General features: G+C 30.0%; 1 protein-coding gene across 34 annotated transcripts in view; it reads left to right on the forward strand.

The window, feature by feature from the left end:
• Positions 1–15,505, forward strand: part of LOC107436243 (uncharacterized) — a 336,656-nt gene that overhangs the window by 301,404 nt on the left and 19,747 nt on the right. For 19 of the 34 annotated variants that reach the window (XM_087152634.1, XM_087152647.1, XM_087152632.1 and 16 more), the window contains 2 exons: positions 8,054–8,276; positions 11,418–11,646. In XM_087152634.1, the coding sequence (XP_087008760.1) occupies positions 8,054–8,276; positions 11,418–11,646 (452 nt within the window). The remainder of the gene's footprint in view (positions 1–8,053; positions 8,277–11,417; positions 11,647–15,505) is intronic. The other 15 variants (XM_087152636.1, XM_087152629.1, XM_087152631.1 and 12 more) reach the window with 1 other exon arrangement.

Raw genomic sequence — 15,505 nt, forward strand, 5'->3', positions numbered from 1 at the left:
TCATTTCATTTTCAAAACATTTTACGCTAAATACTAGTAAAAAGAGCATTATTGTTTTATAAAGGATAATTTCATAATTAGCCAATCTCATAGAAAATTGTTGACATAAAATTTCTTCTTAAATTTCCCTTATCTAGCTTTCATCTCTTTCTCTTTTGCAATTTTTTTTTTTCCTTTTCAATTGTACATCTAAAATGGTAACGAGAGAGGATAAATGAAAAATGGGAAGCCCCCTACTGATTTTTTTTTTTCGAATGAAACTCTTTCACCCCTAACCCCCTTTTTTTCCTTATTTTCAAGTACATCCCCCTTTTCCCTGTGATCCATTTTTGGCGGGCAAAAAGCCAAGTGGTGTTTGTAGAATTGCAACTGAATTCGCGCTCTCTCTTATGTTATACGTAATACTTTTTTCCATATTATCTATCATCGCATTTTTTAAGCTTTTGGCGACGATTTGGCGATATTTTAGTCACCCCCCCCCCCTTGTTTTTTTTTCTTCTCCTGATTTCTCCGTAAATAGGGAAAACTTTCTTTATTTTGTTCTCATTTATTTATTGGTGTTAAGGCGTATTGTTTTCACGAGATATTATTAATGTTTTAGGAATTTTTCTCACTTTTCATTCACGCTCCGGGGCTTTCATTTTCCGCCCCCGCCTTTTTACCGTATTTTTTTGCGTTTTATCTGCGTATTTAGCAAAAACAAAAACGCAATGCATATTTTTTTGTACTTCTTGAATGAAATTGTGTCTTACGAACAAATGTAATAATGAGAAATTAGGAGTTCACAACTTTCAACGAAGTCAACGGTCAGATCAACTTCGCAACATTATTTATTACGTATTCATTATAACATATAAAATACATTCATTATAAAATGCATTCATTATAAAATACATTCATTATAAAATACATTCATTATAAAATACATTCATTATAAAATTTGCATTCATTATTAATTACATTCATTACAAAATACATTCATTACAAAATACATTCATTACAAAATACATTCATTACAAAATACATTCATTACAAAATGCATTCATTACAAAATGCATTTATTATAAATTACATTCATTACAAAATACGTTCATTACAAAATACATTCATTACAAAATACATTCATTATAAAATACATTCATTACAAAATGCATCCATTACAAAATGCATTCATTATAAAATACATTCATTATAAAATGCATTCATTATAAAATGCATTCATTATAAAATGCATTCATTATAAAATGCATTCATTATAAAATACATTCATTATTAAGTACAATAAAATAAAATTTAATGAAAAAAAATCAATGCGAATAAAAATAATCAAGTAAGAGGCTTAACTGTAAAACAGATCAGCTTAGTTTATAATAGGTTAAAAAAGCTAAAATAAAATTAGAAGCTTTATTCTAATTTAATAGTATTTCATTCTAAAGCTACAATAGGATTGACAAACTGAAAAAGATTTTTAGGCTGAATTACACTCTAGGATTGTGAAACTAAATATGATTAGTAAGAATTGGATTGATAAACTAAATGAGGCAAGCTAAATTACAATGGGATTGATTGAGTCGTGGTGGCTCAGAGAATAGAGCATTCGCCTTCAAATGAGGTGAACCGGGTTCGAATCCAAGGAGATGGCTGGTCGATACGAATTCCTCACCCGGCTCGCACCGACCACAGTGCTGTCGTAAAATAGCCTCAGTGGTAGATGGATCATAGATTAGATTCCCCTTGACGTCAGGCTAACCGTGGGAGGTTTTCGTGGTTTTCCTCTCCATGCAACGAAAATGTGGGTTTGTTCCATCAAAAAGTCCTCCCCGAAGGCAAATTTCTCCCAATACTTGATCCATGTCTTGATTGATGTCTTCATTTCACTTGCAGAAGTTAAAAGCATAAAATAAAATTTTATTAGTTTACAATATTTTCGAATGCTAATAATATATTTGTAATTTCCCTGACTTATTGTTCTACAGCTTTCACTGTAAGTGGTCATACCAGTTCTATTATTACTGCACATTAATCATTGAGTGCGAGATATTACCTTTTGTCGCTGCAAAGCTTGTTTTAATTAGAATTGCACGAACGCAGTCCCGTAGCGTTTGAGCTGCTTGCTTTAAAATCTCATATACAACCAAATTTATGATCTTAATATTTATGAATTAAAATAGAATACTTACTAGTGCTGAATTTAAGTGTAAAAATGACACGTGCTTCAAGTGTTTTGCTTGTACATTTTGCTGATAATTGAAATTCCGCATTCTTAATATGACTTTTTTATGGATATGTAAAAGGCTTCATGGGTAGAAATAATGTAGTATATATGTTATCAGCGAAGTAAAAAACCGGCTTTATTCGGAAACTATCTGGGCATTTTATTGAATGCCGAAAAGTATGAAACAATTAAAAAATTCATCTATAGCTCAGACTATTTTTAGAGTGCCGAAAACTTATCGGTGAAGTAGGAAACAATGAAACATTTCATACATTGATCAGGCTATCTTTAGAATAACGAAAACTAACCGATAAAATATGAACCAATTAAACAATTCATAGATTGCTCATGCTTTCTCTAGAATGTCAAAAACTGACCGGGTGAAACAATTAGCCTGATCAATGTATGAAATGTTTAATTGTTTCCTACTTCACCGGTCAGTTTTTGACATTCTAGAGAAAGCATGAGCAATCTATGAATTGTTTAATTGCTTCATATTTTATCGGTTAGTTTTCGTTATTCTAAAGATAGCCTGATCAATGTATGAAATGTTTATCTTTAGAATAACGAAAACTAACCGATAAAATATGAAGCAATTAAACACTTCATACATTGCTCATTCTTTCTCTAGAATGTCAAATGACATGACTGCGAAGTATGAAATACATCATGCATTCTGTCAAATGCCTAAATATCTATGAAAAGCCGGCGTTTCGTACATTGCGTTAACATACGTAATATGCCTACTTAATGGCTATCTTTAATCATTGGTATTTTTGAAAGAATGAGTATTTTTTAAATATCTTTTTTGAAAAAAAATTTTATATGCATTTAAGAGCATTTTTCTTTATATGTAACGATTGTCATGTTTTATTCTTCGTTTAAAAACTCCAGGTATTCTATGAAATAAATTGGTATTCTATAGAATGCTGAAGTTTTATATATTTCCGGTAACATATATATTATAAGGAATCTAGTTTGACAGACATTATCTTTAATATGTAGTGTGTCTATACTGTCTGATATATTGCAAATATTAAACCGTATATTTTAATATGAAATTTTGTAAATGGTTTTTGTTTTTCTTTTCTGTTTTAAATAACTAACTGAAAAAGTATCCATTTAAGTTAAATATAGTTACATATTATATTGTCATTTTTTTGCACTTTGGTACAATTTTCCGGTCAATTGTCCATCAATTCTTTAATTTAATTTAGTTTTAGTTTAAAAGTATATTTCCCTAGGTCAAAGCAGTTACAAACACTCAAAATATGTCCGAATGTCCAGATAAATATGTCCATTGGTGTTTTGCAAGATATAATATCTTGCAAAACACTAATACATGTTATTAAATTTTAAAATAAATAATTTTTGTTTAAAAAAATTATTGCAAAAAAAATTTTGTTTGGAAAAAAAAACATTGGCTTTTTCGGTACTTCAAATTCAATTCATTTTCTCTGTCTTTTTAGATATTTTAATTAAATTCTCTGACTTTTCCTTTATTTTTTTTAGATCGATAAATATCCCTGTTCTGCTCACTTTAGATATTTTTTCTTCGTTCAAGTAATAAAAATCGGGAAAAATTTTGCTTAGACGTTAATCTTATAAATGTATAAATGCATGTATGCCATTTTCATAACAAAATAAATCTTAAATTTATATTTTGCGACACGTAAACTTGCGTTCAGTCTCTCTTAAACTGGCATATTGTTCTGTCATATTATTCTAACTTATCTAGCGTGATATAAAAAATTTCGTCATTTTCTTCCCAAAAATGTCTTAGCGCTATATTTCTTTGACGATTTTTTTTCTTTCTATCTCTTAACCTTGAGAAGGGAGAGAAAAAAAGTAAGCCAATCATCTTCTTAAAATGTTGAAAGATCAAAACTGAAACGCATATATCCTCCTTTTGTACTTCTAAACAATAGTCATACATACCAGCGGGATAGGTTATGCATCCGTATTTTGTTGTCCTTTTTCCGATAATTAATCTGCATGATATGCTTAAAATTATAGAATTGTCTTTTATTTTGGCATTTTATTGTGCCGATTTTTTTTTAATGTGTAGGTGTTTATATTTTGCCTTGAAAGATAAGTGCTCCACCTCTACTCTATTGATAAACGTAAAAAAACTTTCAAGCATTTTTAAGACCTATTTATTTTCGAATATCCCTGATAAAGAACGGAAATTGTGGATTCCTACGATAATAAAACAATGCAGTGGTAATATCTCACCTGTTTTGTTTAGGTTTGTCTGTAATTGTATATTTATAGAGTGATATGTAGAGCCTGGATTTTGATGACCTAAAAAATTCCTATAAATATCCATAAAAAAGTACAAAAACTCGCCTTTAAAATTCAAAATTGCCCCATTATCTGAGTAAAAACTATTAAACTAAAACAATGTTTTCCCTTTAAAATATTTTCATTCGTGTCAAAATGTATGAAGCGACGTAATGCATGTTGTATGGTTCATTGAAGTTTGAAATATATCATAATACAGAAGGGAACCGGTTATCCGGAATGCTATTCCGGATAACTGATTTTTCCGGTTTTCTGAATCGCTACAAAAAGCCGTTTTTTTTATTGTTAAGCCCAACTAAAAGAAATTTTTTTTGAAATCTTAAAGGAAAAAAAACGATGACATTAATGATTATTTCCAAAATGATGGTAAGGTAAAAATCTTTCAAAAAAGAAAGAAAAATCCTAAAATCTTATGAGGGAAAATTTTTTTTTTATTTTTAAAAATGGCGGGAAAATTCATTGAATTTCGTTCCGGTTTTTTGGTTTTCCGGTTTTCTGATTTCCGGATAACGGGTGCTGTACTGTATATGCTAAAATAACAGGAAATGAAAGAAAAAGGAAAATATATTGATTTCTGAACGTTTTTATTTTATATATAAATTAGTTTAATAAATATTAAAACTTCCAATGTTACTAAATATAAGAATTGCATTGGATTGTGAAATAATTTTTGATATTTTTAAATGCAAATGATCGTCTCTTACCTGGGGGAAGCTTCTTTCAACGATTCCTGATGGGATTCGTGCATACTTGAGGATTATAAAAAAAAACCAAAGAAATACCAAAAAAATAGGAAGAATACACCAATTATTTAACAAAAACTCTGAAATGAAAAAAATAACCTAAAGGTCTTAAAAATATCCCTAAAGAGAAAAAAAGACGCTAAAATAATAAAAAAAGATATTTTCTCCTGAAAATTTTCATTTTTTATTCAAATTATTTTAATAAACATTCAAACTTCCAGTGTTATTAGATATAAAAATTATTGTTAATTGGTGTTTGTTATTTTGACAGCTAAATGAGCGAGACGCTCATAATTCCATGTTGCCTGGAGAAGCTTTTTCCAACATTTACTGATGTGATTGGTGCATACTTAATGATATTAAAGATGTCAAGAAATAATAAAAAATTGAGAAACACCAGAAACTTATAAAATGCAAAGAAATGCCCCAATTTTTTATTATTTTAAAAAAAGTACCCCGAAGGTCTAAAATCCTCTTAAAGAGAAAAAATGTTCAACAATACAAAAACATGCAAATGTCATTAAAACTTGAGCCCTATTCATAAATACATAAAACTTTAGAAAAACAAATGAAGAAATAAAAATGCTTAGAAATACAAATATTTGAAGTCTATTGGCAGGATTCACAACTGCCGTAAAATTTAAAAATTATTTTGAGAATGAGGATTTCTTTCTTAACTAATACCTAGGCAGGAGCAGGTATTTAAAGACTCTATAGTGTCAAAATAAAAAAAATGTTTTAACTCTCAACTATTTTGAGATTGAGGATTTCTTTTAGATCTCATAGTTTACGCACTGATATTTGGATGTTATACTACTCCAGTGTCAAACTAAGAATGATTTTGACCCTGTTTTGAGATTGATTATTTATTTTATTTTTTTAATGATTAGGAAGACACAAATATTTGAATTTTATTGACAAGCTTCATCCTCCCTGAAATTCAGAACTGTTTTAACTCGGATATGATATTAAGGATTTTATTTTTATCTAATATTTAGCTTTCAGACATTTAATTTCTATTGGCCAAATTCGAAAATTTTATGTTTTTAACATTAAGAATTTCTTTTGTACCTAAAGTGACATATGGATCTATTTTGATTTATGCTTTTCTTGTGTCACTATATCTGTTAACAAATTGATATTATTACAAGATTTTCTCTAAATACTACCTTTGACATATGAGTTTTAGAATTCTTATTTAATGTGAACAAATTATAAGCTTCTTACGATATTAATTGTTAATTCTAACTAGTAAAAATATATGGGATTGCCTTTTGATTTGATTCGAAAGATTAAGTAGCTTTCATTATTTTTTTATTTCTTATAAGGGGTGTTCAAATATCACGAAAACATTTATAAATATAAAGTAAGCATTATATATCTAAATATTGCGTAAGCATTATATGTTAAAATATTGCGTAAGCACTATTTGTTAAAATATTTCGTAGTCATTATTTGTTAAAATATTGCGTAAGCATTATTTGTTAAAATATTGCATAAGCATTATTTGTTAAAATATTGCATAAGCATTATTTGTTAAAATATTGCATAAGCATTATTTGTTAAAATATTGCATAAGCATTATTTGTTAAAATATTGCATAAGCGTTATTTGCTAATATATTGCGCATCGACATTTTACGTAAGCATTGCGTAGCGATGTATTCCTTAAGAACTACCTATCAGAATATCATGTATTGCGTAAGCATTGCGTATCAAATACGACGTAAATACTATATGTTATATTAAATATTACATATGCACAATATTATAAAGTAATAGGTTGACCTGATTTAGGAGTTTTGAGTTTCCTTCCCCCTGGTTAACGAAAATAAGTAGATCACAAAATCGCGGTTTCAAATTTAATTTTTTTTGGTTTCATTTTCGCATTTTGAAGAGTTTCTCCCAATGATTAGAATTTAGAATTAACGCAAGTCTTCTGCTCTTTGGATGCTTACCAGGAGTCTGTCCAGACATTTTGAGAAAGGTCCGGTTTTTGTGAAATTGGGGGGGGAAATTACTCACATTCTTTCAACCAGGGTCCTGCTATTATAAATTTGTGCAAATAGGGTCCTGTAATTACAAAAAAAAATTTTCAAGGAGTTTTTAAATTGTAAATAGATACAAGATTATGTAGCACTCAGCACTGTAAAATTATAATAAAAATTAAATTTTCAAAAATAAACAGCAATTGTTGCTTCTAAATTAGAGATGCAACATACAAATATTTGGTATTTAGCCTATACTGCTGAACGCAGAATACTCATTTCGGACAAATAAAGGAAGAAGCGCCTGCCTAAGACAAAGACGTTTACATCCATCTTTCCTGTTTTTTTCCCTGGGAAGAGTTTATTCAATTAACAAAACAATAATGAAGATAAACAAATTTGTGAAGGGTCCGATTAAAAGAAAAATCATTTTGTGATGCGTCCGTTTTTAAGTTAAAATATTTTGTGAAGGGTCCGTTTTTATGAAAAGATATTTTGTGAAGGGTCCGTTAACGACCCAAATTTCTTCTAAACAGACCCCTGCTTACACAATATCTGAATTACCTGCAGCGTGTGATTCTTTCAACGAATCAGATTTTAATATAGCTGACTCATTTTTGATCTTTTTAGGGACTATCCCTATTAATTTCAAGGTGGTATCCCTATTTCAAGGTATCCCTATTAATTCCAAAAAATTATGCTCAGAGATTAGAGAAACTACATTGAATAGAGAGAATTTTATTTTAATATATGATTGATCAAATATTTTAGTATGTAGTACTAAATATCTTTATTTTTTAACAGGACTCCTATGATGGACCTGTTGGTTCAGGCTGCCACATCCAACAAGATATCTCCGAGTGGCCACGTGATTAAAGTCATTTCGAGGGAAGAAGAGCGCAATGTCAACTATAAACCGAATACCCCCATCGGATCCCTAGATGCCAATACAGTGTACATAGTCCCCAAATCTACACTAGAAGCACCCGTCAAAAGAATGCCAAAACTTGCTAACCAGCCTTTTGAGGTTACTATACATTCTTAATTCCTAAACAACGAGAAACGAACGCAAATATTGTCACGATACGATGATTTTGGTTTGTGAAGCACCTCCTTCAAAAGCACAAAATGAAAGAATCACAAATGCAGGAGAATGCGCGCGATGCAACGAGGAAAGTTATTTTTTTTGTTGTAACTTGTTTGAAATTTCCCCTGCATCTGTGTGTTTCTCTTTTCCATTTTGACATTTAAAAGTGTGATTCTCTAAGTACCAAAACCATCGTATGCCTGTTTGTGTTGCGTTATTAATGCTTCTTTTACATTCTTTTAACTTTATTAATTTCTAATATTTTTCATTCCTTCCTGTTCAACTATCTCTCTACCTCTCTTCTACTTCCCACACTCTCTTCTAATATCTCCCTTCTCAATAAATAGAATTTCTAAAAACTGATAAAACTATATTAAATTGAAAAAAAAAATTTTTTTTGTTGAAGAAGTAGCTTATAATACGGAAATGACAAATATATAAAAATCTCAATTTTTAATGTGTTGTCGCTTACATTGGCTTTTCTTTTGTATGACAGATTTCGTATTTTGTTAAATATTTTACGAATACTGTGTAATCGTTTTCTAAGAAATTTCATTCGAAATATCGATTTATTTTTTAATCTTCGAGGATAAAGGAAAATTGAGAGTTTCGACGGATAATTGAAACAATGAGTATGAATTGGAAATTTCAACCAAATCATTGAATCAACGAGGATAAAAGCCAATTTTCCGAATTTTAAGTTGAAATTGAATCATTCTATAACTGGTATCATTCTATATTACACCATTTGAAATTTTTGAGTATATTGAACCATAATAAACAATTTCTTTCACAATATCTGCAATATTACTATGGTTTTAAGTTTTTTTTTTATAATATTATACTTCTTAAACTTAATTACACGAAACCATGGTTCAACTTAACTGGAAATATACCGTGTAATTTAAAAAAACAACGTAAGTGCTTCACAATTGATTCCGAGATAAGTGTCTTGATAATTATTTTCCTTCCAATGCTAATGCTATAAATTCTAAAATAGAATGTAAAAAAAACTGATGAAACAAAATATAATTTTTTTCATTTATTTTTGAAAAGAAATTTTTTTTTTTTTTTTTTTGCAATGTGTAGCTTACCATACAAAGATGCCAAATACAGGGTGTTTATAACCCATTTTGATGTTTAATAACTCATAAAATAATGAAGATATAAACAAACTTATGGCATTTACTGATGGAATAACTCATATTTTCCTTTTCAAGTTTGAATATCTTTACTTTTGTAAATATCGTCTGCGCGTGTGGTTAATTTCAGATAATTTGATTTTCCAGTCTAAATATCTGTACTTTTCTAAATATCGTCTGCTTATTAATTGCATTTTTCTCTCTTTTGTTTTTGGCAACTATTGCAATGTTATGTTTACTTTTGATGTTCTATGTAGTACTTTTCTATGTAATGTTTTATTCGAGCGGATATTAAGGAGAATTCATATACCACAGCACAGATTTTATGGTGGATGCCGACATGCTTGCCGCTACCTGGCTTGTAATTAATTGACTATCGACTTGATGATTCTATCTAACCATTTATGTTATTAATTTTAATCTATCTTTATTATTTTATGAGTTATTAAACATCAAAATGGGTCCGGGACTTTATAAACACCCTGTATATAAAAATCTCAGTTTTGAATTTTTTGTCGCTTACGTTGATTTTTCAATTGCACGTCAGAAATATGGATCCTAAGGTCTCAGAAAATTTGCTCCATATTATGGTTCAAAATATCGATATTAAGGTTGAACCGATTTTTCTGTATAATTCAATGTGGTTCAATGTATAATCAATTTTTCTGTTGTGTTCTCATCGGACATTTTTTTTAAACGCTAAACATACCATAACCGATCAAATGACCGTTTAAGAACTTTTGCATCAAAATTGCACTTATCTTATCGTTTTTGCACATTTGACTTCATGACTTTTTCTAACAATTGTATACAGTTAATATTCTATTATTGTTATTCTTATTATTATTATTATTTTTTTTTTTTTTTTTTGCATTTCGTTTGTTTCGAATAATATTTGTCGTATACCTATTTCTACCACAACCGGTCATTTGACCGTAATAACAATTTATTACTTTATAAGGTTATCGGATCAGAAATTACGATGTAATGCGTGTTCAACGTATTGCATTCGCTTATAGTTGCACATTTCTGCAAACACTGTTGCGTAGTTAGTTCAATCAGAATAACTGTTAATTCAAATTTCAAGAAAATACCTAAAATTTTTGATTGGCATTTTGTATTAAAAAGAAAGTGACAAAAACTAAATGTTTTGCTGAGTAGCTTATATTTTTTTTAATAGCTTTCCTTCATTTCTAACAAACTGTTAGTTTCTACCCAGAAAAATGTCGAAACAATCAAGGCAGCACAAATTCTTCGAAGAAATAACATTAATTATAAGAATAATGATAATTCTTATATATTCTTATAAGAATAATTCTTATATATTCTTATAAGAATAATTCTTATATATTCTTATAAGAATAATTCTTATGCATTCTTATAAGAATAATTCCTATATATTCTTATAAGAATAATTCCTATGTATTCTTATAAGAATAATTCCTATATATTCTTATAAGAATAATTCCTATGTATTCTTATAAGAATAATTCCTATGTATTCTTATAAGAATAATTCCTATATATTCTTATAAGAATAATTCCTATGTATTCTTATAAGAATAGTTCTTATATATTCTTATAAGAATAATTGTAGAAATAATAAAAATTAGAAGAAATATGTTTGCGGAAAATGTAGAATGGAAATACCCTGTATACTCAAAAAATGCGTTGAGCAAGGAATTAAAAGTTCTTATTCTTTGTGTTTGTAATACATAAAAATTGGCAATATACAATTTTATTTAATTATAATAAAGTTTTTTTTAGTTTATTTCCTTCCTAACATCCATATTTAATACATTCAATCAAGAAACATAAAGTCCGTTCATTTGACCCGGCTATGGCAAAAATAGATATAGATTAACTATTGATATGTTTAATGTTAAGCAAAATTTTACTATAGCTGTAGTATATAAAAACAAGGTGGTGGTTTCTTTCAGCAGCAGACGTTTAGGTTGCAGGTGAACTTACCTCTCAATCAGCGAATGGTTCTTAGGGTCAGTCCTCGTATCACACTTGCCGAATTGAAACAGCAGATTTGTTCAGAGAAAGATCTCGATCACTCATCGCATCACCTCGTCCACCCTGCCCAGCCGGACACTGTCTTGGATTTGAACGCTACTTTAGAAGTCTATGGCTGTGCCGAAATTAGTTTGATGTCCAATTCGGGTGAGTTCTCATATCTAAAATCGATCTGTTACTTTACCATTGTCGACTCTTAGCTGCGCATTTTGTATGCAACAAAAGCAGTGATGAATCTATATTATATAAAACGCTAATACGTATGCATCAATAAAAACGATGATATTTCTTTTCTCGCGTTGGCAACAGTTTTCATTTTTATTTGATAGGCTTCGGCGAGCAAGAGCACGTAGTGAGCATATCATATGTCTAATCGGGTGAATTCTCACCGAATTATCAAAAAAATTCTCACAAAATTATCTTCATCGAAGCTGATGCTTTACATCCGGCTTTCAGTACTATTTCATATTGTTTTACAACACATGGTTTTAGCCCTCTGGTGGGAAAGACTTTAAAACAAAGCTTTCAAAAGTTACTTTTCTCAACAACTGAAATTTAGAATAGTGTGATTAAGAAAAATATGTGAACTGTTTTCAATTTCAAATTAATATTGAAATGCACAGGTTTAGAATTTTCTACAGTTAAAGTTTTCGGAACTTCAGTGTTCAAAAAAGTATACAAAAGCTAGACGTTAAGAACGTATCCAATGCGCGAGCATCAGATTGCGGAGCAATCCGAAATGAACTGCGAAAGCAGTTCCAGGGGCTCGCGAGCAGGGGGCGAAGCCTCCTAGTAGTAATATATTTTGGTATTTAAGTAATAACTTTGTATGCGTCATTCAGAAAATCGAATCTGTGCAATTTAAGCATTTTAGCAGCATTCGATATTTCTTTAGTTCTAAGCATTTTATTTCATAGAACTAAAAGAAATATCGAATTTTTAAGTCCAGTTGTGGTAAGTTAAGTGAGTCAACAGTGTGCCGCGCCTTCTTTCGAAGATCAACAAATGCACTTACTTTCAAAAATTAACTATAGATAATAATGACTATTAATTTAATCAAAATATTTTCAGACACCATTTCTTTTTTTCAGATCTGTAAATTATTCGTATAACTTCGTTGAACTGTAACACAGTGATTAGATAAACCTTTTTATAAAGAAAAAAAAGCGCTGCAAATAAACATTGTTGTGTTCGCACTATTCCAAATTTTTGGAACATTCAGTATGAAAATTGTACCCTGATTCAAAAATTTATAGCAAGCTCTGTGTCATTAATACTTACTTGATTCAAGTTTTTACCTGATGATTCAAGATTCCGTTATTTTTTTTAAACCATTTCTTTCGTAAAAGTTCAGTTAATCCAGTTTAAGAACAATAGACCAACAACAATATGAGAATCCATAATTAAGCGACTACTCCCTTTTTTTGGATCTCTTAAGAAGATGCTATATCGTGGGAGATATTCTTCATGGCAAATTATCTTTCACCTGCATAAATGATTTAAAATTTAAAGTATGCAAAATATGAATTTAGGTAACCGTAGAGTAAAACCCTGAAGTTTCAAATGCTGAAAAATATCAAAATACAAACAAGTTATGGCAAGATTATTTAGGATTACGCAGTTTCAAGTTCCAATAATTTGTTTGCATTTTGAAAACATCTTTTCAGCGCTCGAAACTTCATGGTTTACGTAAACTGATTTTTCTATAAACTTCAAAATTCCAATGTATTTGAAACAAAATTTGCCATGAAAAATTTCTTCCGAGGTATATTGTCCTCTTAAAATACTTGTGAGGCCCAATGGATGTAGTTTGTAAAGTTTTCGCCTATAGGTCTATAGAGAGAACTCCCCTCGCCACGAAGTCGAATGCCATCTGTTGCTATGGAAACAAGAAACAGAGCCTTCCAAAGAGGGGAGCTTCTCTATTGTCCGATTGCTTTTCTCTCGCCGACAAAAGCAAAAATATACATTAAATATTGACCTACCACCCTTATTTGAAATAGTTAAAACTCATAACCATAGTCCCCACTTTTGTTGTAGACGAATGGCGGAGGGAGTTCTTTCCACAAACAGACAATACCATGGCTTGGGCTTTGGTTTGATTTCCTATGTAAAAGACTGGGTGTCTGATCGCTCTTTCACCAATCGTGTTGAAGTGGTTCTAAATCCATTCTAATGTACTTGGTGGTTTTAGAGCCGGAGAAGTCTAAGTGTGATTGGTGAGAATGTTGCGGAGGCTGGTTGATAAATTACGGTAGTGCAGTGTACACATACACCTGTACTGTCTTCGGATTATCATTAAGAAAGAGTCCCATACTATCACCTTTAGTTCATTGTCTAGTGTGACGTTAACAAACTAAACTTGTAGGTTCTGGTAAGAATGCAACCCTAATACCGGTCAAATGACGAGGTCAATACCTGAACCTAATTTCCATACTACTGCAATGAAATTGCACTTATACCGGCCTAACCTTAAATTGGCACTTATATGTTATTTAATGAAGATTGTGTTTCTAAATATGTCTTTTCGTATAATGCTTCAAATTCCTTCTATGTTTTTAAATTTTTGCTGCGCTTTAATCTGAAATTTTAAATGGCTTAATACAAAATTTGAACGAAATCGGCCGAATTGTTTTGCGAAATGAAAGTTATTTTTTAATTTAAATAAAATTGCTACTTGTTGATTGTTTTTTAAAGAATTTCCTGGTGCATTTTTCATTTTTTCTTGACAAATAATTTCTTGAGTAAAAACCCTAGGAACTTTTCATTTGGACTTTTTCCAAATTTGAAAAGCTTTAATATTTTATCGCTTTTCATTTTTAATTATCAATTCCATAACACCTCCTTAAAAAGTAATAACTAAATAAAGTCTTTATAAATCTATTTAAAATTCATTGTATCCAAGAATAGAATAAAATGCGTAGTTTCATAATATTGCATACTTTATAGTCGTTTTACGCATTCTTGCCTTGCTCAAAATGTAATTGTTTTCGTGCTCTTTTGCATATTTCTCTTTTCTTTTGAATATTTATTTCCAATTATCAACGATTTCCTCCGATTCATTGCGCGAAAAGGATGACTTCTAACTAATTAAATGCAATTTATTTTCGACTGAATAGCAAAATGACTTTAATGAGATCGGGATCTTTTCAATTAACTTCATATAACTACTCTTTAATGCAATTAACGATGAGCAATTACAAAATGGTTATAACTGCTTTTTAATTTTAGCTGAAAGAAAACGTGAATATTAAAAGGTTTCCTGCTCATTTGCGATGTTTAAAATATATATTTTTATGTCAGTGTTTATTGATTTTAATTAAAGATCACTGAAAAACACTTTTATTGCTTCTTTAGTGCAAAGAATGTAATTCTGCTAATTAGGAGAATTGATTACAACATTTCTAATTTAATTTTTTTTATTAATTTTGATATCTAGATTGTTAAAAATTGCAGTTTGTGTATGAAAGCACAGAAACTAGTAATAAACTTACTTTAAAATGTTCTAGACAATAAATCTTTGAGGCATAATTTCGGGGACACAATGTCGCAAAGTCATAATCATATTGGACACAATGTCGCTGAGAGGTAATCATGCAAGAACTCAATGTCGCAAAAACAATCATACAGTGATGCAATCTCGCAGAGAGATAATCATGCTGGGACGCGATGTAGCGGAGAGATAATCATGTTGAGACAGACTGTAGCAGAGAGATAATCGAGATAATCATTTTGAGACAGACTGTAGCAGAGATAATCATGCTGGGACAAAATGTAGCAGCGAGATAATCATGCTGGGACAAAATGTAGCAGCGAGATAATCATGCTGGAACAAAATGTAGCAGCGAGATAATAATGCTGGAACAAAATGTAGCAGTGAGATAATCATGCTGGGACAAAATGTAGCAGAGACATTATCAGGCTGTGCCATTTTTCGTTGAAACATAATCAAGTAGGACTTTTCCATTGAGACATAATAATGTGGGGACACAATTAAGACATAATT

Source organism: Parasteatoda tepidariorum, chromosome 10, assembly GCF_982258835.1.
Source record: "Parasteatoda tepidariorum strain Cologne lab strain chromosome 10, Ptep-v5.0, whole genome shotgun sequence".
NCBI lineage: Eukaryota > Metazoa > Arthropoda > Arachnida > Araneae > Theridiidae > Parasteatoda > Parasteatoda tepidariorum.